Below are 26,228 nucleotides of genomic sequence, written 5' to 3'. Positions count from 1 at the left end.
AAAGTACTTAAAGTACTTTGGGGAGTCCTGACGTCATGGAAGGCGTTATATAAATTCAAGTTCTTTCTTTCTGTTGTCGTGTGGAGAGGATTGGCCACTGATGCATTGCCATGTCCTCATTGGAATGTGCGTCCTTGTACTGTATAACATTCCATGACTCCAGCGTGTGCTGTGTTCCCACAGTGTGATCCTGATTGAACCAGTGTGTTCAACACATTACAAAACATCATTGGGAGTGGAGCACATGAGCATTCACGATGAGGGGCAGAATAATCATTCAAAAAGCCAATGACTTTGCTCTAATCACTATAAATATAATCCACGGAGGGCTACAGGAATGTAATCGTATCAAAGGGATATGAATTGAGTCCAATTGTGCTTCAGATTGTTTTCAATGTTGCATTAGTGACCGCACTGGGATTGTGTCCTGCTGCTTGCGAAAACCCGAGAGACGTTTAATGAATAAGACAGCAATAAATCAGATTCTGATAACCTCGGGCTAACCGTTCTGAAATAGTGTCACCACCAGTACCGGCCTCACTGGAGCTTAGCGTTTAGTTGGAGGAGGAACGTTTGAAAGAAACAAAAAAGTGAGGCGGAAAAGAATAAAGATTGAGGATGTGAAGAGAGGGATTGTGCGTTGGGGGGTAATTCATTCCTGTTAATCTGGCCACTTTTTGGTGTAGCTATGCAATTATTTAACAAGGCATTCATATTCTGTTTGATGTGCTTTGTTGGGCACTGTTCTTATTTACTGATCAGGATGTGTAGCTAGTGAAACATCACAAAATCATACGGCACAGAAGGAGGCCATTCGGCCCATTATGCCTGTGCTGGCTCTTTGAAAGAGCTATCCAATTAGTCTCACTCCCCTGCCCTTTCCCCATAGCCCTGCAAATTTTCCCCCTTCAAGTATTTATCCAATTCACTTTTGAAAGTTACAATTGGATGAGGGACTTTAGTTAGTAGATAGACTGGAGAAGCTGGGGTTGTTCTCCTTGGAACAGAGAAGGTTGAGAGGAGATTTGATGGAGGTATTTAAAATCATGAATGGTCTGGTCAGAATGGATAGAGAGAAACTGTTCCCATTGGCGGAAGGGTCAAGAACCAGAGCTTGTAGATTTAAGGTGATTGGCAAAAGAACCAGAGGTGACATGGGGAAAAACATTTTTACACAGCGAGTGGTTAGGATCTGGAATGCACTGCCAGGGAGCGGGTGGTTGAGGCAGATTCAATCATGGCTTTCAAAAGAGAACTGGATAAGTACTTGAAAGGAAAAAATTTGCAGGGCTACGGGGATAGGGCGGGTGAGTGGGACTAGCTGGATTGCTTTTGCATAAAGCCGGCGCAGACTCGATGGGCCGAGTGGCCTCCTTTTGTGCTATAAACTTTATATGATTCAATGAATCTGCTTCCACACCCTCTCAGGCAGTGTATTCCAGATCATAACTCACTGTGTAAAAAAAAATTCTCCTCATCTCCCCTCTGGTTCTTTTGCCAATTGCCTTAAATCTGTGTCCTCTGGTTACTGACCCTCCTGCCAGTGGAAACAGTTTCTCCTTATTTACCCCATCAAAACCCCTCAGGATGTGCTGGATTTTCCCCACAATCTAAGGCGGTTTGTCACGAAGCTGAAAGATCCAATTGATGGTTTTTGAGAAGAACACTGGGTGGGAGGTAGGGAGTGAGAGTACTGATGGGAGCATTGTGTGGGGATGGTGGGGAAGAGGATGTGGTGCAGGAAAAGGGAGAGAGGGTGAAGGAGGAGGACATGGATGAGCAGGTCATGATGGGTGAGGGAGAGCATGGGGGATGGGGATGAGAATGCGACAGTGGAGGACGAAGGAAGGGGTTCCATGCAAGACAGAGAAGGAGGACCTGGCAGCAAAGAAGGGATATACAGGAGGAGATACAGTTCGCTGGGAGACGGGAGGTATGGTGTGATGGGGTGAAAAAGGAAACCAAGGCATGGGAGATTGAGCTGGGGATTTGACAGATGCACAGGGACATGGGTTGCGTGTTTGTGAACTGGTTGCGAGACGCTGGGAAGCGAATTAAAGCAATCCACAAAGACAGGCGTGTGTGCACGTCCCTGCTTTAAAGGCTGATGTGATTATTCAGAGGCCGAGATACAAATCATGTTCAATGGATGTTGAGTTATGTAAAATCGAAACAGTAACTACACAGATAACAAGTGGAGGGAAAAGATCTTTCTGCCAGAACTACATCCAGACATGATTTAAGATATCAAAAAATAATTCATATTCATCGGGGTGGCTCCATTACATGAAGTTCTGTGAATGGAACATAAATTACTTGCATCTTGGAGGAGCCTGGAGCTGAGTGTGGTGTGTATGCTCAGAGATTCACCACACTGGCTAATCTTTACCTCCTTGATTATTTTTCTACTGTGTGTTAGCCACAAACACACAAAATGTCTCTATTTTTAAACTGTTCTCTCAACCTAACTATTCCAGACCTGACTGAAATATTTCTTGTATTTAATTCCTAAACAGTTTATTTTGTACTTGAATGTGTAGCCCAGGCTTATAACTCTGATTTTATACAAATGTTAATGTGATGTCATCTGTGTTGCAGGATGATGTCATTGCGTCAAGCATTGATAAACAGAACTCGTACAGTCGTCCCGTAGCCCCCCCCCTCAAAGCGTTGAGTGGGGACAGTGGTTTAAGTGTTCAAATTCAGTAATTTCATTGACATTACACAAATCTTTGGGACCAAGGTTCCATTACAGCCAAGAATCATGGCTAATTGGCACTAACTTGGCAACCTTGCTCGGTGGAGAGACAGAATGGTTAATGTGAGGAATGGGAAAATGCCACACTGGTGCAGTAGGGGGCAGTCTCCTGGGGTTGTGGCTGAGACATGATGGGACAGTGTAGAGGGAGCTTTACTCTGTATCTAACCCTTGCTGTACCTGCCCTGGGAGTGTTTGATGGGACAGTGTAGAGGGAGCTTTACTCTGTATCTAACCCTTGCTGTACCTGCCCTGGGAGTGTTTGATGGGACAGTGTAGAGGGAGCTTTACTCTGTATCTAACCCGTGCTGTACCTGTCCTGGGAGTGTTTGATGGGACATTGTAGAGGGAGCTTTACTCTGTATCTAACCCGTGCTGTACCTGCCCTGGGAGTGTTTGTTGGGACAGTGTAGAGGGAGCTTTACTCTGTATCTAACCCTGTACCTGCCCTGGGAGTGTTTGATGGGACAGTGTAGAGGGAGCTTTACTCTGTATCTAACCCGTGCTGTACCTGCCCTGGGAGTGTTTGATGGGACAGTGTAGAGGGAGCTTTACTCTGTATCTAACCCGTGCTGTACCTGCCCTGGGAGTGTTTGATGGGACAGTGTAGAGGGAGCTTTACTCTGTATCTAACCCGTGCTGTACCTGCCCTGGGAGTGTTTGATGGGACAGTGTAGAGGGAGCTTTACTCTGTATCTAACCCGTGCTGTACCTGTCCTGGGAGTGTTTGATGGGACATTGTAGAGGGAGCTTTACTCTGTATCTAACCCGTGCTGTACCTGCCCTGGGAGTGTTTGTTGGGACAGTGTAGAGGGAGCTTTACTCTGTATCTAACCCGTGCTGTACCTGCCCTGGGAGTGTTTGTTGGGACAGTGTAGAGGGAGCTTTACTCTGTATCTAACCCTGTACCTGCCCTGGGAGTGTTTGATGGGACAGTGTAGAGGGAGCTTTACTCTGTATCTAACCCGTGCTGTACCTGCCCTGGGAGTGTTTGATGGGACAGTGTAGAGGGAGCTTTACTCTGTATCTAACCCGTGCTGTACCTGCCCTGGGAGTGTTTGATGGGACAGTGTAGAGGGAGCTTTACTCTGTATCTAACCCGTGCTGTACCTGCCCTGGGAGTGTTTGATGGGACAGTGTAGAGGGAGCTTTACTCTGTATCTAACCCGTGCTGTACCTGCCCTGGGAGTGTTTGATGGGACAGTGTAGAGGGAGCTTTACTCTCTATCTAACCCCATGCTGTACCTGCCCTGGGAGTGTTTGATGGGACAGTGTAGAGGGAGCTTTACTCTCTATCTAACCCGAGCTGTACCTGCCCTGGGAGTGTTTGATGGGACAGTGTAGAGGGAGCTTTACTCTCTATCTAACCCGTGCTGTACCTGCCCTGGGAGTGTTTGATGGGACAGTGTAGAGGGAGCTTTACTCTCTATCTAACCCGTGCTGTACCTGCCCTGGGAGTGTTTGTTGGGACAGTGTAGAGGGAGCTTTACTCTGTATCTAACCCGTGCTGTACCTGCCCTGGGAGTGTTTGATGGGACAGTGTAGAGGGAGCTTTACTCTGTATCTAACCCGTGCTGTACCTGCCCTGGGAGTGTTTGATGGGACAGTGTAGAGGGAGCTTTACTCTGTATCTAACCCGTGCTGTACCTGCCCTGGGAGTGTTTGATGGGACAGTGTAGAGGGAGCTTTACTCTCTATCTAACCCGTGCTATACCTGCCCTGGGAGTGTTTGATGGGACAGTGTAGAGGGAGCTTTACTCTCTATCTAACCCGAGCTGTACCTGCCCTGGGAGTGTTTGATGGGACAGTGTAGAGGGAGCTTTACTCTCTATCTAACCCGTGCTGTACCTGCCCTGGGAGTGTTTGATGGGACAGTGTAGAGGGAGCTTTACTCTCTATCTAACCCGTGCTGTACCTGCCCTGGGAGTGTTTGATGGGACAGTGTAGAGGGAGCTTTACTCTGTATCTAACCCGTGCTGTACCTGCCCTGGGAGTGTTTGATGGGACAGTGTAGAGGGAGCTTTACTCTGTATCTAACCCGAGCTGTACCTGCCCTGGGAGTGTTTGATGGGACAGTGTAGAGGGAGCTTTACTCTGTATCTAACCCGTGCTGTACCTGCCCTTGCGGTGATTGATGGTAACACTGGGCGCGTGAAATGAAAAGTGTTCCATTTGCCAGCACTAACTTCCATCAGCTTGATGAGTGCAAGATTCAAGAAAAACTGTTTTTAAAAGTGAAATGATCAGTGAATTTATCCTCTAATATCTGTGTGTAGGTCTGCCTCAGCTCACTAATCTTTCAATTCCATTGGTAATTCTGCAGCCTGTTGGTTTAGGTTAATGTGGGATTTCGGTTCGAACCCAGAATGGATTTCATGGGTAGTTTAAAAAGAAAGCAGCCAGTCAACAGAGTATCTGAAATGAACAGTATGAGGTTATCCAACAAGAAATTAATCATTCCTTCCCCCCCCCTCACCCCATCATCCCTCCCCTCCCTCACCCCATCATTCCTCCCCCTCCCTCACCCCATCATTCCTCCCCTCCCTCACCCCATCATTCCCCCCCCCCCCTCACCCCATCATTCCCCCCCCCCCCTCACCCCATCATTCCTCCCCCTCCCTCACCCCATCATTCCCCCCCCCCTCACCCCATCATTCCTCCCCCTCCCTCACCCCATCATTCCTCCCCCTCCCTCACCCCATCATTCCCCCCCCCCCTCACCCCATCATTCCTCCCCTCCCTCACCCCATCATTCCTCCCCCTCCCTCACCCCATCATTCCTCCCCTCCCTCACCCCATCATTCCTCCCCTCCCTCACCCCATCATTCCTCCCCCTCCCTCACCCCATCATTCCTCCCCTCCCTCACCCCATCATTCCTCCCCTCCCTCACCCCATCATTCCTCCCCTCCCTCACCCCATCATTCCTCCCCTCCCTCACCCCATGACTCCTCCCCACCGCCTCACATGGGAAGCGAGGCCCAGGTTTACTCTCCATCTCTTCATTTACTAATCTTCCCTCTCTCGAGGACACATCAGACACTCACTGGTGTGGATTCCTGCCCTCTACCTGTCCCTGGAGGGTGGCATTGTGCATGGCCGTATCAGCCCTTAATTATTATGCACTTTTAAAAAAAAAAATGCTTCTCCTTCTTCAGTTTTCTCCCCTCCTCTTGTGAAGGCACTGACTCGAGCTGGTTTCCACGGGCACTGGATGCTCATTCTTGTGTCAGCCTAGACAGCAGGCTGTCCGACCATGAAGGGCATCACCTTCTATCCCAAACCTGACCACACACTGCACCTCCCAGCAGAGGTGGGGTGGGGGTCACTGGATCAGAAACTGGCTCCCAGAATTAGACTTTCCTCTCCCTAGCCCAGGGGCACTGAGCTCAGTTGTAGGACTCGCTACCGCCTCCGAGACTGAGATCAGCACAGACTGGGGGTTAAATTTGAGCCTTCCTGGCCTATAAAGTTCAGTCAGCTGAGCCTCTGGGAGAGCCTGGTTGCACAGAAAGAAGAAAAGAAAGAACTTGCATTTATATAGCGCCTTTCACGGCCTCAGAGTCAACTCTAGAGACATGAGCACAAAATCTAAGCTGGCACCTCAGTGCCAATACTGAGGGAGTGCTGCACCTTCGGAGCTGCCGTCTTTTGGATGAGACGTTAAACAAAAGCCCCGTCTGCCCTCTCAGGTAGACGTAAAAGATCCCTCGGCATTATTTCAAAGAAGAGCGGGTGTCCTGGCCAATATTTATCCCTCAACCAACGTCACTAAAACAGATTATCTGGTCATTAACTCATTGCTGTTTGTGGGAGCTTGCTGTGCGCAAATTGGCTGCAGGGTTTCCTACAATTCAATTCATTGGCTGTAAAGCGCTTTGGGATGTTCTGAGGATCTGAAAGGCGCTAAATAAATGCAAGTTCTTTGTTTCCTATATCATGCTCTTCACATGGAGGAACATCTCGGTGCTTCGCAAGATGAAGGTGGATACTGGGAGGGAAAGAAAGAAAATTGCGGGGCGAGCAAAGGCAGGAAGAGTTTTAGGAAGGCAGAGAGTGAGGTAGGAAGGTGAAGTTGTTCTTGAGAAAGAATTCGAGTGTTGGGGGGTAGACACTGAAAGATCAGTCTCAGATATCGAAAAAGAGCAAAGTAGGAGCCAAGTACTAACCCAAACTCAGAACGTAGGGTGCAAACATTGTCCTGGTAAGGTTCAGTTCCTTGATTATGTACAGGAAGTGTTCATTGTTACTTAAGCTGCAAAAGAATCCTACTTTAGCCCTCGGAGAGTTTACAAACAGTGATGGAAGAGGACAGTAACCCTTCTGGTGCACAAATTGCAAATCTAATGCTAGTGCACTGTCAGGATTAGGACTGATTGTGTCAATTATACAGGCTGCAATTGAAACCGTTAGCCAGCAGGTATTGAGTTTGGCTCAGGATTACTGAAAGCCCCAGATATAAATGTCATTTTGCAAATCTCTGTCCATTATATCATGACTTCAGTCAGGAATCAAACCTTGAGCTCTCAGAACAATTAAATTAAATTGCTCAAATGTGTTGCTTCCAAGTTTTTTATATATATATATATATATATATATTTATGACTTTCTTTCCTGTGAATTTTTCTGCTCATCAAGCTGAGGGATGTTAGTGCTGGGGAATGGAATACCAGTCATTTCAGGCACCCAGTATCAATTCCAAGCACTCCCAGCTCAGGTACGGCACATTCAGACACAGACCTAAGCTTCTCCTGCACTGTCCAAAAATGGCAGCAACTCAATCTCAGAAGAGCCCCTACTACATCAGAGTGACATTTTTATAGTTCCCATACTGTGGTCTCGGAGTAATATTGACAATTTAGTGCTAATTTAGAAAGAAAAGATAGAACTTGCATTTATATAGCACCTGTCACGACCTCAGGATATCCTAAAGCACTTTGCAGCCAATGGAGTGTAGTCACTATTGTAATGTAGGAAACGCTGCAGCCAATTTGCACAAACAAACAGCAATGTGATAATCTGTTTTAGTGATGTTGGTTGAGGGATAAATATTCACCAGGACAATGGGGAGAACTCCCCTGCTCTTCTTCAAATAGTGCCATGGGATCTTTTACGTCCACCTGAGAGGGCAGACAGGGCCTCTGTTTAGTGTCTTATCCGAAAGACGCCGCCTCTGACAGTGCGGCACTCCCTCACTACTGCACTGGAGTGTTGGCCTAGATTTTGTGCTCGAGTCTCTGGAGTTGGGACTTGAACCCACAACCTTCTGACTCAGCGGTGAGAGTGTGCTACCTACTGAGCCACGGCTAACTCCTGGGGCAATATTGTGCCTTGGGGTTCACTGTGTCCTGGAGTGAAACTATGGAAAGAGACAATGAAATAGAAACAGAAAATTCATAGGAATACACAGCAAGTCTGTCAGCATCTGAGAAAAGAACAGACAGGTTAATGTTTCGGGAGTAGATGCTTTTTCACATGTGTTGTGTCAGCTTCTCTTTCTACCCCTCCCACACTCCAATTACCAGGAGTACTCTTGATGTGCCCCTAACCAACTCCTTATACCTGAGGGCAGGGTTGGGCTTTGGCACGGAGACACCCATGGAGGTAAAGACTGACAACGCAGTCAAGGTTCATGTATGGAGGGAATGGCCATTCTGTTGAGCTACCAGAGGGAACCTGCATGTGTGGGGCTGTACCTCAGCAAGCACTAATGCCCTTAGCACAGAAAATTGTGGCGGGCGGGGGGAGAGGAGGAGTTCAGGTATGTGGATCTCTTCTTAAAGAAGACATGGAACTAGATACTTTCAATTTGTGGACAAGTGCAATAAAAATGATGGAATGAAAGAAATTGTGATTAGAAGGACCTGCCTTTCTGTTTCTTCGCTCTTCAAACAGCATTATTCGTAGAATTACATAGAATCTACAGCACAGAAACAGGCCATTCAGTCCAGTTGGTCCATATTTGTGTTTATGCTCCACACAAGCCTCCCCCCTCCCCTCTCTATCTCACCCTATCAGCATATCCTTCTATTCCTTTCTCCTTCATGTGTTTATCCAGCTTTCCTTTATATCCATCTATACTATTCGCCTCAACTACTCCTTGTGGTAGCGAGTTCCACATTCTCACCACTCTCTGGCTAAAGAAGTTTCTCCTGAATTCCCTGTTGGATTTATTGGTGACTATCTTGTATTTATGGCTCCTGCTTTTGGAGTAGTGATTTAACTGTGCTGGGAACACTTTTAGGCTGATTTTATATATTTGTCTCTGTTCGGTTGTTCTGAATCCCTGATAGGTGAGGGCTGTGTTGTTATCAGTTCACTGTTATTTTTTTTTCTGGTGATCCACTTTTCCTTGAATGGAAGTGACCGTCGCGAGAGGGAGACCTGATTTCCGTGGTGTAACCCAGCCCGGTTCCCTTATCCTCATGGCATCGTAGACCCATGATTGTGTGGGACCAACGTCTCGGTCCAAATGGGAAAGCATTGAATGGCCTGGTGTGGCAAAACGTAGTCAACCTCGTCTCCTTCTCTCCCACAGACTCGGAGCCCGAGGCATTCCCAGAGCCAGCAGTCTGGGTTGGCGGAGCAGGCGGCCAAACTACCGTTCGCATCAGCAGAGTCCTTGGAAACCATGTCGGAGGCCGAAGTCCCGATCGGGTTCACACGGTCAAACCGCTTCCGACAGAGCCTGCCCCTGTCCAGGTCCTCGAGCCAGACCAAGCTCCGCTCGCCAGGTAAGCCTCCGTCCTGCTTATACTTTAGTGAGAGAGACTGCATCAACTCTCTCTCGCTTTTGGTCACTCTCCTACTGAACTCGTCGGGGGGGCAACCAACAATATGGCCATTTCACAGGACAAGCATCGATTGATGATAATGACAAGCCGGCAAGGTAATTTAACTCTCCTCTGCCCTGACTAAGAAGGTAATGATTAGTTCGCCTGGGACACTAATTCAATGGGTTTTGTGACTCTCACTGTTTGTGCTTTTTTTCGTTTATTAACTCTCCCACGTTAAAGGCACTCTGTAAATGCAAGTTGTTGTTGTTTATGCTTCACTTACACAGGGCCTTGGTCAGTCCCTGTCTGGAGCACTGGGTTCAATTTTGGGCATCGCACCTCAGGAAGGATATATTGGCCTTGGAGAGAGTGCAGCGCAGATTCACCAGAATGATATCCCAGGGCTTAGAAGGTTAAATTATGAGGAGGGGTTGCATAAATTTGGCTTGTGTTCCCTGAGTATAGAAGATTGAGGTGTGATCTAGTCGAGGTGTTTAAAACGTTTAAACGATTCGATAGGGAAGATACAGAGAAACTATTTCCACTGGTGGGGAAATCAAGAACAAGGGGACATAATCTTAAAATTAATGCTAGGCCAATTAGGAGGGAAATCAGGAAGCACCTTTTCACACATAGGGAATAGAAATCTGGAATTCTCTCCCCCAAAAGGCTGTTGGTGCTAGGACAATTGAAGATTTCAAGAGGGAGAGGGAAGAGTAAATGATACCTAACCAATGATAATCTTCATCAGGAACTCAACAGGTTAAAACCAGTGATAATCTTCATCAGGAACTCAACAGGTTAAAACCAGTGATAATCTTCATCAGGAACTCAACAGGTTAAAACCAGTGATAATCTTCATCAGGAACTCAACAGGTTAAAACCAATGATAGTCTTCATCAGGAACTCAACAGGTTAAAACCAGTGATAGTCTTCATCAGGAACTCAACAGGTTAAAACCAGTGATAGTCTTCATCAGGAACTCAACAGGTTAAAACCAATGATAGTCTTCATCAGGAACTCAACAGGTTAAAACCAGTGATAATCTTCATCAGGAACTCAACAGGTTAAAACCAGTGATAGTCTTCATCAGGAACTCAACAGGTTAAAACCAGTGATAGTCTTCATCAGGAACTCAACAGGTTAGCTGTGATATAGAAGTCAGGGGTCATCAGACACACAGGTGCAACAAGCCATGAAAATGACATTAGTAGAAGGGAGCCCTCCGTTAGATATGACGGGCCCAGGCTCGGCTGTGATGCCCTTTGTAGTTGAGCCACAAGCCGACACACTCAGTCTCGGTTTACACGTGAAGCGTGGCCATTTGGGTGAGGGATGCAAAACCCAAGGAACCGAATCCCAGTGGGAATCGGCGCCTTCAGGAGGGAGGAGGAGAGAAAATTAAGAGAAAAATATCAAGTATATTTCAGTATAAAGCAGCAACTTATACCCAGGGGGTGTGAGCTGCGATCGTGATTATGCAGAGGATACATTTCTGACTGACGCGTCTGTTCTCTCGTTCTGGCAGGGGTGCTGTTCCTCCAGTATGGCGATGAAACCAGACGGGTCCACGTTACTCATGAAATCAGCAGCATGGACACCTTGCATGCTCTTATTGTCCACATGTTCCCGCAGAAACTCACAATGGGAATGCTAAAGTCGCCAAATACTGCAATCCTCATCAAGGATGAGACGAGGAATGTCTTTTACGAGCTGGAAGATGTAAGGTACAAGGAGCCAGTGCTTCAGAAGTTGAATCTTGACTGATAGCAAGAGCTTTATTAAACATTTAACACATCTTTAGAAAAAAAAAGAGGTCTAACCTGTTCCTTCGTAGCACGTCTCAGTGAAGCCTTATATCCAACTACACAAAGGACGGTTGATATTCCAAGCAGACATCATAGATCTGATCCAAGGTGTCCAGATTGGACAGCCTGTGAGTAGAAAGTAAAGCTTGGGGCAGTATTGGTGCCAGTAGCACACCTGAGTACATACCATAGTTACAGGGCATGCTCGGAGTTGATATCACATGCAGCATGTGCCGGGAGTAGAGGCCATGGGGCCGTTAATGTAGGTGTCAGGGAGATGGAGATTTGGATCAACCGAGCAGTTCCTTAGCATTAATTCCTTTGCTTGCTAACCGTTTATAAATCAGTGGATAGGCCCCAGCTGGAGTATTGTGTCCAATTCTGGGCACCGCACATGTTGAGACCTCGGAGAGGGTGCAGAAGAGATTTCCTAGAATGGTACCAGAGATGAGGAACTTCAGTTATGTGGAGAGACTGGAGAAGCTGGGATTGTTCTCCTCAGAGCAGAGAAGGTTAAGGGGAGATTTAATAGAGGTGTTTAAAATTATGAAAGGTTTTGATAGAGTAGATAGGGAGAAACTCTTTCCAGTGGCAGGAGGGTCAGTAACCAAAGGATACAGATTTAAGATAATTGGCAAAAGAACCAGAGGTAAGACAAGAATAATTTTTTTTTACTCAGCGAGTTGTTATGATCTGGAATTCACTGCCTGGTGGAAGCAGATTCAATAATAACTTTCAAAAGGGAATTGGATAAATACTTGCAAAGGAAAAAAAATTGCAGGGCTTTGGGGGAAAAGCAGGGGAGTGGGACTAATTAGGTCGCTCTTTCAAAGAGCCAGCACAGACATGATGGGCTGAATGGTCTCTCTCTGTGCTGCATGATTCTATGATTGTTATTTTCAGAAGGACATGACCTGGAAGAGGCTTGCTAAACCATTTCCACTTCTCAGGCTGTATAATAAGGAAGGAGGGGGAAGGGAGAGAGTTGGGGGGGCATCTCCTTGGGTTCCATTGAGATCCCCATTTGATCAAACCTTCCTTTGTTAGTGCACTGGATTAGACCAGACTCTTAATAGACTGGGGTCAAGTCACAGATTTGACCAATATGGAGGGAGCTCCAATACCTCGCCCAGATGTACTCAATAGTGACATTAGGAGGAACACTTTTCCGCTCTCACCACTGAACTCCCTCAGCCCCTTCTGGTAGGCACTTAGAATCCAACTTTGGTGGCCTGGAGGCCTGTGTTCAATCTGTTCTGTCAGTTGGGGTAAGTGGGAAATAAGAGGAAACCTTAGCAAGAAAAAGAACAGAAACAGACTATCAGGAAGTGGGGTCTACAGTGTCTCTTCAGCTCCGCGATCTCTCACCATCTGTTTCTTCTCTTCCAGGGATATCCAAGATCGAAGTGTAATCAAAATTTTCAGGAAAGAGCCCATCTATGCACCATATCCTGCTTCCCATATCGCAAACGGAGATCTGAGGGTAAGTCCTCTGGAAACCTTTTTAACCTGTTGCTAGGCAGCCTCTAGCTTTAGAGTATAAGAAACGTCAGGGACGAGCAAAGGCCATTTGGGCCATCAAATCCTACCCCCCACCCCGTATCTTAACTCTCCAATCACATCATCAGACTCTATTTTTAACAATCCCAGGATTTTCACCTCTATCACCCAGCCATCTTCAAAAAAAAAAATTAAGAATTCCATCGCAGGCTTGAATGAGAACACGTCACACATCGTGATGTGGTGAAGTGACGTGACCGTGGCGATTGGTGCTATCGAAAGAACGGAGAACGATCTAATGAGTAAAGGTTGATCACTAATGAGGCGCAGAGGAGGTGGGTGAATACTAATGGTGTCTCACTCACTGCCATCCCACAATAACACTTCAACTAATAGTCAATCAGAGCCACACCAGCACCTGAGGGATCTGACAGGAAAGATTACAATTTGCACGTGGAAGTGTCAGTAATTATTGAAAAATATTAATCAGTGCAGTAAGGAAAGAGCTTCTGGCTTCTTGAAGCTGATCTTATTGCAAGTACGTCTGACTTGGCGATGGTGCTTGACGTCCTCTTTCTCCTATTACACTCTTCCTCTGTCCCCTTCTCCCCTTGCCTCCTTAATAGTAAAGTACCACTGAAGGGGTTCTGTAATGCACTGGGGCTACAGGTGCTGTAGGATGCATCTCATTTACATTGTATTTTGGTAACATAGTAGTTTTGTTGCTGGATTAATAATCCAGAGAATCAAATCCAGACTGGAGAGACTTGGGCTTTCCAACTTTGACAGGAGGTGACTGAGAGGGGACCTCCGAGAGGTTCAGGAGATGATAAACGACACGGGAAAGGTATATCAGAAACACTACTTCAAGTAGCAAGGAGCCACAGGTTCAAACTAATAAAAGGTAACTTTAGGACTCGTGCCAGGAAGTTCTTGATGCATAAGAGTCAGTCACACATGGAATGAATTTCCAAGTAGTGCAGTAGAGGCAAAACCCCTGGAATTAAGGTTTTAAGGAATGGTTGCATCTTGTGATGAGTGAACTGTAGAGTCTTTCTGAATGGATAGATTAACATGGACCAAATGGTCTTCCTCACCAATATTGATCTTCTGAATAGTTTGGACTGTCTTGGAGCCACTTTTGTTGTCTGACTTATGATGTTGCAGGTCTGACGGCTGGTCTAATAATCGATGTTCTTTCCGTTAAACAGAGAGAGATGGTTTACACGTCCAGAGAGTCCTCACCCACCCGCCGCCTCAGCAACGTGGCCTCCGGTTCCCCGCATTTGGTGTCGGCCTCCCCGTCGCCCGGGCTGCAGTCCTCGTCCCCGTCCCGTTCCCGCATGTCGTACAGCGGCGGGCGTCCTCCGTCCTACACCGGGAGCCCGGTCCACCATGCTGAGCGGCTGGGCGGCATGCCCTCCTCCCAGCCCGTCTCGCCGAGCCCCAGCGCCATCCTGGAGCGCAGGGACGTGAAACCGGACGAAGACATGAGCAACAAGAACGTAGTGCTGATGAGAAACGAAGGCTTGTACGCAGACCCCTACAACATGACGCACGACGGGCGGCTAAGTATCGCGTCGACGCAGTCGCTGGCTGGAATGCAGGACCCTTTCTCTTACCCGGGAGGCCTCTATCGCCGAGGCTCCATGAGGTCGCTAAGCACCTACTCGGCCGCAGGGCTTCAGGGTGACATGGAGGACGCTTTTTACAAGCCGAGCCCGCAGATTTACAGCGATGGCTACGGCACCGGCCTAGGCTACAGGATGCCTCCGTCGTCCCCTCAGAAAATCCCTGACGGCAGAATGGTGGACGTCCAAGCGGGACAGAGTCCGCACAGTCCTTACTCTGGGCCACCCAGCAGGTCTTCTCCGGTGAGGCAGTCGTTCCGGAAGGACCCGGGAAGCGCGGTGGCTATTGAGACCACCCTGACCAAATCTAGGAATGCCAACCCTGCCGTCACAACAGAAGTTCTTCCAGGACCAAGTGAGAGGACGGGGGCAACCGAGAGGCCGGCATCTGGATACAGCTCTCCATTGGCTGCCAATGACCCAGAAACAAGGTAAACCAGTGTGTAACTTTCATTTAATATTGCCATTTAAAAACTGTTGTCCTCATTTAGTTTTAAAAGTGTGACCTAATTTGATGTCGCTCTTAAGGAGGGGTAGGGTGTTGTCGTAGTTACGGTCAACTAGCGACCTGGAGGTCATTGAGTTCAAATCCCACCACAGCAATTGAATTCAATAAAATTTGTCATTTGTGGCTTGGCACCAGGAAGAAAAATGACCATGAAAGTTGCTGAATTGTTCTTTAAGAATCCAACTGGTTCACCAGTGACCTTCAGGGAAGGGACTTTGTCGCCCCCCCCCCCTACCCACTCTACATGGGTGGGACTGGAGCCTACATGTGACTCCAGTCCCACACTGTGTGGATCACTATTTATGCCCTGTGACATGGTCTAGCAAGCCACTCAGTTATAAAAACAATCAGTATATTACTGAAACATGGCTAAGGGAGGGGCAGGACTGGCAGCTCAATGTTCCAGGGTACAGATGCTATAGGAAAGATAGAGCAGGAGGTAAGAGAGGAGGGGGAGTTGCGTTCTTGATTAGGGAGAACATCACGGCAGTAGTGAGAGGGGATATATCCGAGGGTTCGCCCACTGAGTCCATATGGGTAGAACTGAAAAATAAGAAGGGAGAGATCACTTTGATAGGATTGTACTACAGACCCCCAAATAGTCAACGGGAAATTGAGGAGCAAATATGTAAGGAGATTACAGACAGCTGCAAGAAAAATAGGGTGGTAATAGTAGGGGACTTTAACTTTCCCAACATTGACTGGGACAGCCATAGCATTAGGGGCTTGGATGGAGAGAAATTTGTTGAGTGTATTCAGGAGGAATTTCTCATTCAGTATGTGGATGGCCCGACTAGAGAGGGGGCAAAACTTGACCTCCTCTTGGGAAATAAGGAAGGGCAGGTGACAGAAGTGTTAGTGAGGGATCACTTTGGGACCAGTGATCATAATTCCATTAGTTTTAAGATAGCTATGGAGAAGGATAGGTCTGGCCCAAAAGTTAAAATTCTAAATTGGGGAAAGGCCAATTTTGATGGTATTAGACAGGAACTTTCAGAAGTTGATTGGGAGAGTCTGTTGGCAGGCAAAGGGACGTCTGGTAAGTGGGAGGCTTTCAAAAGTGTGTTAACCAGGGTTCAGTGTAAGCACATTCCTTATAAAGTGAAGGGCAAGGCTGGTAGAAGTAGGGAACCTTGGATGACTCAGGAGATTGAGGCACTAGTCAAAAATAAGAAGGAGGCATATGACATGCATAGGCAGCTGGGATCAAGTGGATCCCTTGAAGAGTATAGAGATTGCCGGAGTAGAGTTAAGAGAGAAATCAGGAGGGCAAAAAGGGGATATGAGATTGCTTTGGCAGATCAGGCAAAGGTGAATCCAAAGAGCTTCTACAAATACATAAAGGGCAAAAGGGTAACTAGGGAGAGAGTAGGGCCTCTTAAGGATCAACAAGGTCATCTATGTGCGGAACCACAAGAGATGGGTGAGATCCTGAATGAATATTTCACATCGGTATTTACGGTTGAGAAAGGCATGGATGTTAGGGAACTTGGGGAAATAAATAGTGATGTCTTGAGGAGTGTACATATTACAGAGAGGGAGGTGCTGGAAGTCTTAACGCGCATCAAGGTAGATAAATCTCCGGGACCTGATGAAATGTATCCCAGGACGTTATGGGAGGTTAGGGAGGAAATTGCGGGTCCCCTAGCAGAGATATTTGAATCATCCACCGCTACAGGTGAGGTGCCTGAAGATTGGAGGGTAGCAAATGTTGTGCCTTTGTTTAAGAAGGGCGGCAGGGAAAAGCCTGGGAACTACAGACCAGTGAGCCTGACATCTGTAGTGGGTAAGTTGTTAGAGGGTATTCTGAGGGACAGAATCTACAGGCATTTGGAGAGGCAGGGACTAATTAGGAACAGTCAGCATGGTTTTGTGAGAGGAAAATCATGTCTCACGAATTTGATTGAGTTTTTTGAAGGGGTAACCAAGAAGATAGATGAGGGCTGTGCAGTAGACGTGGTCTACATGGACTTCAGCAAAGCATTTGACAAGGTACCGCATGGTAGGTTGTTACATAAGGTTAAATCTCATGGGATCCAAGGTGAGGTAGCCAATTGGATACAAAATTGGCTTGACGACAGAAGACAGAGGGTGGTTGTCGAGGGTTGTTTTTCAAACTGGATGCCTGTGTCCAGCGGTGTGCCTCAGGGATCGGTGCTGGGTCCGCTGTTATTTGTTATTTATATTAATGATTTGGATGAGAATTTAGGAGGCATGGTTAGTAAGTTTGCAGATGACACCAAGATTGGTGGCATTGTGGACAGTGAAGAAGGTTATCTAGGATTGCAACGGGATCTTGATAAATTGGGCCAGTGGGCCGATGAATGGCAGATGGAGTTTAATTTAGATAAATGTGAGGTGATGCATTTTGGTAGATCGAATCGGGCCAGGACCTACTCCGTTAATGGTAGGGCGTTGGGGAGAGTTATAGAACAAAGAGATCTAGGAGTACAGATTCATAGCTCCTTGAAAGTGGAGTCACAGGTGGATAGGGTGGTGAAGAAGGCATTCAGCATGCTTGGTTTCATTGGTCAGAACATTGAATGCAGGAGTTGGGATGTCTTGTTGAAGTTGTACAGGGCATTGGTGAGGCCACACTTGGAGTACTGTGTACAGTTCTGGTCACCCTATTATAGAAAGGATATTATTAAACTAGAAAGAGTGCAGAAAAGATTTACTAGGATGCTACCGGGACTTGATGGTTTGACTTACAGGGAGAGGTTAGACAGACTGGGACTTTATTCCCTGGAGAGTAGGAGGTTAAGGGGTGATCTTATAGAAGTCTATAAAATAATGAGGGGCATAGATAAGGTCGATAGTCAAAATCTTTTCCCAAAGGTAGGGGAGTCTATAACGAGGGGGCACAGATTTAAGGTGAGAGGGGAGAGATACAAAAGGATCCAGAGGGGCAATTTTTTCACTCAAAGGGTGGTGAGTGTCTGGAACGAGCTGCCAGAGGCAGTAGTAGAGGCGGGTACAATTTTGTCTTTTAAAAAGCATTTGGACAGTTACATGGGGAAGATGGGTATCGAGGGATATGGGCCAAGTGCAGGCAATTGGGACTAGCTTAGTGGTATAAACTGGGCGACATGGACATGTTGGGCCGAAGGGCCTGTTTCCATGTTGTAACTTCTATGATTCTATGATTCTATAAAGGAGGCCCATCAGAACCTTCTCAGGGCAATTAAGGACGGGCGATAAATGCCAGCCTTGCCGGTGGCGCCTACATCCCGAGAACAAATAAAGAAAACATTTATAAATAAACACGTCACTGAGAGAGGAAAAAAGATTTCACCTGGTCTCTGTGCTTTTTTAAATTAATTCTCGGGATGTGGGCGGGACTGGCAAGACTGCCCATCCCTATTGCCCCTTGAGAAGGTGGTGGTGGGCCGCCTTCTTGAACCACTGCAGTCCCGTGTGGTGAAGGTGCTCCCACAGTGCTGTTAGATCAGCAGTTTCAGGATTTTGACCCAGCAACAATGAAGGAACGTCCGGTATATGTCCAAGTCGGGTTGGTGTGTGACTCGGAGGGGAACGTGGAGGTGGTGGTGTTCCCATGCACCTGCTGCCCATGTCCTTCTGGGTGGTGGAGGGCGCGGGTTTGGGAGGTGCTGCCAGAGAAGCTTTGGTGAGTTGCTGCAGTGCATCCTGTAGATGGTACACACTGAGAATCATGGATAGCGGTGGCCGTTTTACACAGCTGTGGTATTCTTGTTGTGTCAATGAAATGTACTGAGAGTATTTCACGATACTATGGACCTGAGAGTGAAAGTCAGGCAGTTAATGAACCTCTTGAGTGTGTTTTGACCCATTCACTTAATCTTCTGAGGGAAAGTTCTGTACAAATATTCTCAGGGAGTGGATCTTAATAACATCAGAAAGATAACAGGAAGATCTTCGGAGATGGTTATTTCTAGTTTTACAAGAACATGTTTATGATGTCATTTCTAGAGGAATAGAATTGAAAAGCAGAGAGGTTATGTTAAACTAGTGTAAGAGTTTGGTTAGGCCACACTTAGAGTACTGTGCTCCGTTCTGGTCTCCGTGTTACAAAAAGGATATAGAGGCACTGGTGAAGGTGCAAAAAAGACTTACAAGAGAGGTTATAACTATCAGGATAGACTGAACAGACTGGAGCTCTTCTCTCTAGAAAAAAGAAGGCTGAGGAGTGACCTTATAGAGTTCTTCAAAATTATGATAGGATAGACATAGAGAAGATGTTTCCATTTGTGGGGTAGTCCAAAACTAGGGGTCATAAATGTAAGAGAGACACTAATAAATCCAACAAGCAACTCAGGAGAAACTTCTTTACCCAAAGAGTGGTGAGAAGGTGGAACTTGCTACCACAAGGAGTAGTTGAGGCGACTAGCATAGATGCTTTTAACGGGAGGCTAGATAAGTGCATGAGGGAGAAAGGAATAGAAGGGTATACTGATAGGTTTAGATGAAGTAGGGTGGGAGGAGGCTCCGGTGGAGTATAAACACCGGCATGGACCAATAGGGCCGAATGGCCTGATTATATGCTGTAAATTCTATGTAAAAATGTCACTACTACGTAGGGCCATGTAAATATTACTAGGTTGATTCCGGGTATGGAAGGGTTGTCTTATGAGGAAACATTGAACTGGTTGGGTCCAAACTCATTGGAGTTTAGAAGAATGAGAGGAGATCTTATTGAAACATACAAGATTCTGAGGGGACTCGATAGGGTAGACACTGAGAGGATGTTACCCCTCATGGGGGAATCTAAAACTAGGGGGCATAGTCTCAGAATAAGGGGTCGCCCGTTTAAGATGGAAATGAGGAGGAATTTCTTCTCCCAGAGGGTCGTGAATCTTTGGAATTCTTTACCCCAAAAAGCTGTGGAGGCTGAGTCATTGAATACATTCAAGGCTGAGTTAGACAAATTTTTGATCAGCGAGGGAGTCAAAGGATACGGGGAAAAGCCGAGTTGAGGTGAAAATATGATCAGCCATGATCTCATTGAATGGCGGAGCAGGCTCGAGGGGCCGAATGGCCTACTCCTGCCCCTATCTCTTCTGGTCATATGGTTATGGTCTAAATCTTCCCAACTACATGACTAATTGGGTTTACTGTCGGCCATTTGCAGAAGTCCCTCCTTGGTATCTCTGATGTGGAACCGGACCAGAATGATGGGCTGAATTTTGTTGATTTTACCCCAGCGTTGATGAGCTCGTAACTCGTCACGTGACGGTGTAATTGCACCACTTTACCCATTGGCCCTTCTTAAAACAGACCAAGACATTTATGTACAGAGTGTGCCTAAAGGACGCTATAGCCAGGCCGTCTCACTTTACAAAAAGCAGAGGCCAGATTATTTGAGATGTTTGTCTCGAGCTGCCCGTCTTCCCCACTGCCCCCTTTGACTCCACCTCCCTTACGTGAGTTGTTCGTACCATCCGACTCCTCCACCCAACAACTTCACTTTCCAATGATAAGATTGTCTTAAAGGGGGAAAGTTACGTCTTATTTGTACAGAGAAGGGTGCGATCACAGGGTCAGAAATCTTGAAGCACGTCTTCAGTCATGTGCAACTACAGATTAATCTCCATCAGAGATTGACTTGGAACTTTTGATTTGAAAGGACAACGATGGCATCAATTCTCATTACTGATCGCCAATGACAGTGTGGAACTAAAGACAGCTTCTTGCACTGTGCAGTGCTCTGCATCCCTGGGTTATTAGCATTCAAGGAGCCTGTTATAATAATCACCTGTGAGAGGAACCTTCAACCCCCCCACCGCCCCAACCCAGCGTATCAAAAGTGTTTTATTTCAAATTTGCCACTCTATCTCCCCCCTCCCCCATTTTCTCCTCCAGGCGCTAACTCGCACTGAGGTACAGTTCCACGGATGTTGTCATCTCTCCAGTACCTCACCCGAGTGCCCATTCTCCATGTGTGTGCCGAGTCAGTGAGTGTAGATAGTTTATTCAACCATGGGGGGCATCGCAGTTGAAGCTGACCCTGTTTTAACTCAACGCCCACAAACGTACGCAATAGGATAGCAATCGGGAGTGGGGACAGAGTGTGCCATCTTTTATCAAGTCTGAAAGTGAGCAGAGGAGGGAGCTAGGGGCAAATTGTATTAAGGCAAGTTATTTCAACTATTGTGTAGTCGCAACATTCAAATGTCACAGGGGTGCACTCGTTCAATACTCTCTCTTTGCCTCTGCAGCTCTTTCTTTTCTCTCTTACTCAGCCTGTCACTCTCTCTCTCTCTCTCTCTCTCTCTCACACTCTGTCTCTTTCGTTCAATTTCTGTCTCTCACTCAGTCTATCTGTCTCACTTATTCTGACTGTGGGGGTGATTTTAAACCCCAAGAACAGGTGGGTTGGGGGCGGGTGGGAGTTGAAAATAGTTGTTTTTTTGGGGTCGCGACCACAAAATGTTTGGACTTTGCATTCCCAGTGGGAAGCCCAGACTTTTACACATCGACGTTAAACCCAGAAATAAAGCCAGGTTACGGTCACAACCCAAAAAGCAACTATTCTTAACCCCCACCTGTCCCCAACCCACCCGTTCTTGGGGTTTAAAATCACCCCCTGTGTCTCTCTCATTCACTCAGTGTGTCTGTCTCTCTCTCTCTCTCTTTCTCTTTCTCTTTCTCTCTCTCTCTCTTTCTCTCTCTCTTTCTTTCTTTCTCTCTCTTTCTCTCTCTCTCCTCTCTCTTTCTTTCTCTCTCTCTCTCTCTCTCTCTCTCTCTCTCTCTCTCTCTCTCTTTCTCTCTCTCTCTCTCTCTCTCTCTTTCTCTCTTTCTCTCTCTCTCTCTCTCTCCCTCACTCGGTTTGTCTGCATATCTCTCAATCTCTTTCCCTCCATTCTCTGCCTCTCTCACGTACTCATTCTGTCTCACTCAATCTCTGTTTCTCTCTGTCTTTCTCACTCAATCTCTCTTTCAATCTTGCTCTGTCACTCTCCCTGTTGCAGGATTTCCTTGTTCCCTTGTGATTCCCAGCTGTTTGTTAGATGTTGCAGCTTTAGATATAATTCCTCTGGCTTCATATTACTCAGTATTTGTGTTATATTTTATATTTATTCCCCTTCCCCCCCCCCCCCCCCATTTTGTGTTAGTTTCTATATTTAAATTTGGAGATATTTTCCCGGTTCCTAGTTACAGTGTACGATGTTTATTTGTATTTTCCCTCTCTCCCACTCTTTGTAATCTGTGGCCAGGCCTGGCCGTTCCCCTCATTACTGCTGATAGACTTCATTTCAAGACCCCAGTGATTTTTGCAGTCTGAACATTGGACTTTTGCTGACCAGCTCACACTGAAAATAAAAGACTGAAAAGCTGCTCAAAAAATGGGCAGGATTTACCAGGATTATACCGGAACTGAGAGGTTATACCCATCAGGAAAGATTGAACAGGCTGGGACTCTTTTCTCTGGAAAAGAGAAGACTGAGGGGTGACCTGATAGAGGTCTTTAAGATTATGAAAGAGTTTGATAGGGTAGACATAGAGAAGATGTTTCCACTTGTGGGGGAGACCAAAACTAGGGGCCATAAATATAAGATAGTCACTAAAAAATCCAATAGGGAATTCAGGAGAAACTTCTTTGCACAGAGAGTGGTGAGAATGTGGAACTCGCTACCATAAGGAGCAGTTGAGGCGATTAGCATAGATGTATTTAAGGGGAAGCTAGATAAACACATGAGGGAGAAAGGAATAGAAGGATATGCTGATAGGGTTAGATGAAGTAGGGAGGGAGGAGGCTCGTGTGGAGCATAAAGACCGGCATGGACCTGTTGGGCCGAATGTCCTGTTTCTGTGCTATGCAATCCTGGCTGATTTATCTTCTCCTTATCTCGGGGGGTACTGAGCCCACTTAATTGACCCAATTGTTGCCACGGCAATCTCAGGACCTTGGAATCTCAGGGCTTTTATAATCTGAGGGCTTCCCAGTCTCAGATCTTTGTGATCTCAGAGCCTTGTTATGTCAAGTCATGGTATTCCTACCAATGCAGTCCATAATCAGCTAACGGATCCAGCTTGGCAGGGAATGAGTACCCCATCTTTGCTCAGGAGCGCTCACTCGCCATGAGGTGTCTCACCTGACACTCTGGTTGTAAGAGGAAAACACCCATCATTGAATGGGAGAATGACCTATTCTGCCAACAAGCCTTATTGGTCTCTTGACCGTGTCTCTAAGTAGGAAGGTAGGAATTGCTAGTCGAAGAAAGGCCAAGGTCCATCTAGTTCACCTTCTCCCATCCCGGTAGTCGCATGATTCAACGATAATGGAGTTGTTGACTAATCAAAGCAGTCAATCTCTATCAGTAAATCTCCAACAGACCCAGACATGAGGCGAGGAAAATCCCCAGTGGTGGAGAGCTTTGGGAACCATATGTCCAAAGTCACTTAATCCTCCCAAGCATGTTACACTGACCACATCTCGGGTCTCCAATTACTCATATACCGTGTCCCAAAATGTTATTTTCCGAAAGAAATCCATCTAATTTGTATTTGAATGGATCAATTTTAACTGCTTCCACCTTCTCCCCGGGGAGCCTGTCCTATAGATTGACCACTCGCTCACTGAAATATTGTTTCCATAGATTGTTTTTTGAATTTACCCCCCTTCAAGCGCGGGCTAAATATTGCCGCCGTCTGACTAATCAACTCTCTCTTCAGATCATACATGGGCAGCTCTGCTCCTGTGTGTTGTGATTAAGGTTGTCACCTTTAGTCAAAGCCCAAACCAGGTGGAATGGAGGCAGGGGGTGGGGCTGTGATCATGACTGGAGTTCTGCTGTTTCCTTTGTTGCTGGCAAAAATTAATTGAAAGCTTTAATAACTAACATCTGCCCATCAGGCCTCCCAAAAGCAAATGGGAAATAAAATGGGCTACATGCACATTCAGAATTTGAGTGCCTTGGTTTTCACTTCACAAAATTCCAGTCAAACCCCATCAAAACCTGGACTAAACTGGCGGGCAGGCAATCCTAGTTTTTAAAAAATTTGCTCTGAGATGTGGGGGACGCTGGCAAGGCCGTATTGATGGCTCATCCCCAGTTGCCCTGAGTAGGTGCTAGTGAACCTTCACCTTTGAACCGTGCTCCTTGTGTTGATGGTGCTCCCAGCACGGTGTTACGTAGGGAATTCCAGGATACTGAGAGCCACGATGAAGGAACAGTGATATATACGCAAGTCAGGATAGCGTGTGACTTGGAGGGGGGAAATGGGGAGGTGACGCTGTTCCAGTGGAGTTGCTGCACTCATCCTCCTTGGTGGTAAAAGGTCACAGGGCTGGAAGTTGTTGTCGAAGGGAGCTTGCTGAGTTGCTTTATTGCATTCTGTAGATAGTACATAATGCAGCCACGGTGCACTGGTGGTGGAGGGGGTGGATATTGAGTTCAGGGGAAGGGGCGAAGACCAAATGGATGGTCCTGGACAGTGCCCATCTTTTGAGTGTTGTTGTGGCTTCGCCTGTCGAGGTAAGTGTGACTCCTGACTTGAGTCTTGTAGAGTGTGGAGAGGCTTTGAGGTATCAGGAGGTGAGCAACTCATTGAAGAGTACCCATCTTCTGCCCTTCTCTTGTAAGTGTTGCCGTGGCTGCCCCAGCTAAGGTTCTGGTCAACGATGACCATAGGATGTTGATGATGAGGAACTGGGCAATGGTGGTGCAGTATAAGGTTGTGGGGAGAGGTTGCGTGGGCCTTTTCTTGTTGGAGTTGATCACTATGTGATGCAGATGTCACCTGCCATTTGCTCATCTAAGCCTGGATGTTGTCCAAGTCCTGCTTTAGGCTGGCATGAGTTGCTTCAATATTGGAGAGGTGTGAATGGTTTCACTAGGTGTGAATCAGAAGCGGTGGGAAAGCCGCCCAGGTAAGTTAAAAATCGTTATAACCAAGTAATCTGACACAAGTAAAGAGCCTTAAGTACCTCAATGAGTTGATTTGGCTCTTTAACTATCATCCCGCCGGCTTTAATTGTCGGCAGGACTTCCGGATCAGGGTCGCCCATAGGTGCGTCTGTGGAGAACTCGGAAGTTGGCGGGTTGGAGCCGGCTTCCGAACCCGAACGGGATTTCCGCGATTTTCGGAGCCCCCCCACCTCCAATGCACCAGCAATTTCCCCGTAAAATTGAGCCCGGTGATTTTTTCTTGTTCAACTGTGTGTGCATTGGAATTATTTTCCCCTTCAGTATCTGTCAGATTTTATTCTGAGCCTTACATTGCTCGGTTGGTTTTATCAATTTCTCATCCTCTTATTTTCCTCCATTTAAAAACAAAATAAGTTGGCCCAGTCCAGCTGAGAAAATGCAGCCAACGATGGGCAGGATCGCGGGTACCAAATGGGTTTGTTTATTGTGGTTCCATCCAGGAATGTTAAAGGCTCCGCACCATCCTCGTGCGTTATGCCGAGTGCCTCTGTGGAGAAACACAACAGAAAGAGGAAGACTCTGGTGATTGTTAAATACTCTGTGGGGTCGAAATTTCCTCACCACCCTTTTCAAAAACAGACTGCAGTCTCATCAAACTGACTGTTTTGAGCCCAGGTCCCAGAGGTGAAAGGGAAATGTCTAACCCACTGCCCCATCCAGTCCCAGAGGTGAAAGGGCAATGTCTAACCCATTGCCCTGCCCAGTCCCAGAGGTGGAAGGGCAATGTCTAACCCACTGCTCCATCCAGTCCCAGAGGTGAAAGGGCAATGTCTAACCCACTGCCCCATCCAGTCCCAGAGGTGGAAGGGCAATGTCTAACCCACTGCCCCATCCAGTCCCAGAGGTGGAAGGGCAATGTCTAACCCATTGCCCCGCCCAGTCCCAGAGGTGGAAGGGCAATGTCTAACCCACTGCCCCGCCCAGTCCCAGAGGTGGAAGGGCAATGTCTAACCCATTGCCCCGCCCAGTCCCAGAGGTGAAAGGGCAATGTCTGACCCACTGCCCTGCCCAGTCCCACTCGTCATGGGTTTGTTGTGATGTTGACTGTATTTTGGTGTCTGTTTTCTTGTCACAGGGAACGAATGGAAGCCATGGAGAAGCAGATTGCCAGTTTGACGGGACTGGTACAAAACGCACTTTTACGAGGGAATGAGGCAGACCCTGTCAGGTAAAGTGTCCAAACCTCTCCCTTCTCAGTCAACCATGGCTCAGTAGGTAGCACTTCTAGCAGGGGTAAGTGGACAGCTATCAGGTGCAGGGAAACCGGATTAATTTCCCCCCTCCCTGACTTAGAGGCATTGAGGCTGATTATAGCATCCCTTAAGGTGGCCCTGCCTG

The 26,228-nt window shown here is 47.0% G+C and overlaps 1 protein-coding gene across 9 annotated transcripts in view; it reads left to right on the top strand.

Annotated features, from left to right (window-relative positions):
• Positions 1-26,228, top strand: part of srcin1a (SRC kinase signaling inhibitor 1a) — a 338,217-nt gene that overhangs the window by 264,934 nt on the left and 47,055 nt on the right. For all 9 annotated transcript variants that reach the window (XR_010957996.1, XM_067968775.1, XM_067968774.1 and 6 more), the window contains 5 exons: positions 9,295-9,490; positions 11,061-11,259; positions 12,730-12,823; positions 14,052-14,902; positions 25,966-26,058. Coding sequence is in view for 8 of the 9 variants with exons in the window: in XM_067968775.1 (XP_067824876.1) it covers positions 9,295-9,490; positions 11,061-11,259; positions 12,730-12,823; positions 14,052-14,902; positions 25,966-26,058 (1,433 nt within the window). In the remaining variant the exon portion in view is untranslated. The remainder of the gene's footprint in view (positions 1-9,294; positions 9,491-11,060; positions 11,260-12,729; positions 12,824-14,051; positions 14,903-25,965; positions 26,059-26,228) is intronic.

Source organism: Heptranchias perlo, chromosome 30 (assembly GCF_035084215.1).
Source record: "Heptranchias perlo isolate sHepPer1 chromosome 30, sHepPer1.hap1, whole genome shotgun sequence".
Classification (NCBI taxonomy): Eukaryota; Metazoa; Chordata; class Chondrichthyes; order Hexanchiformes; family Hexanchidae; genus Heptranchias; species Heptranchias perlo.
Note: the sequence above shows the minus strand (reverse complement) of the source record. Positions and strands in the feature narration are given on the sequence as shown.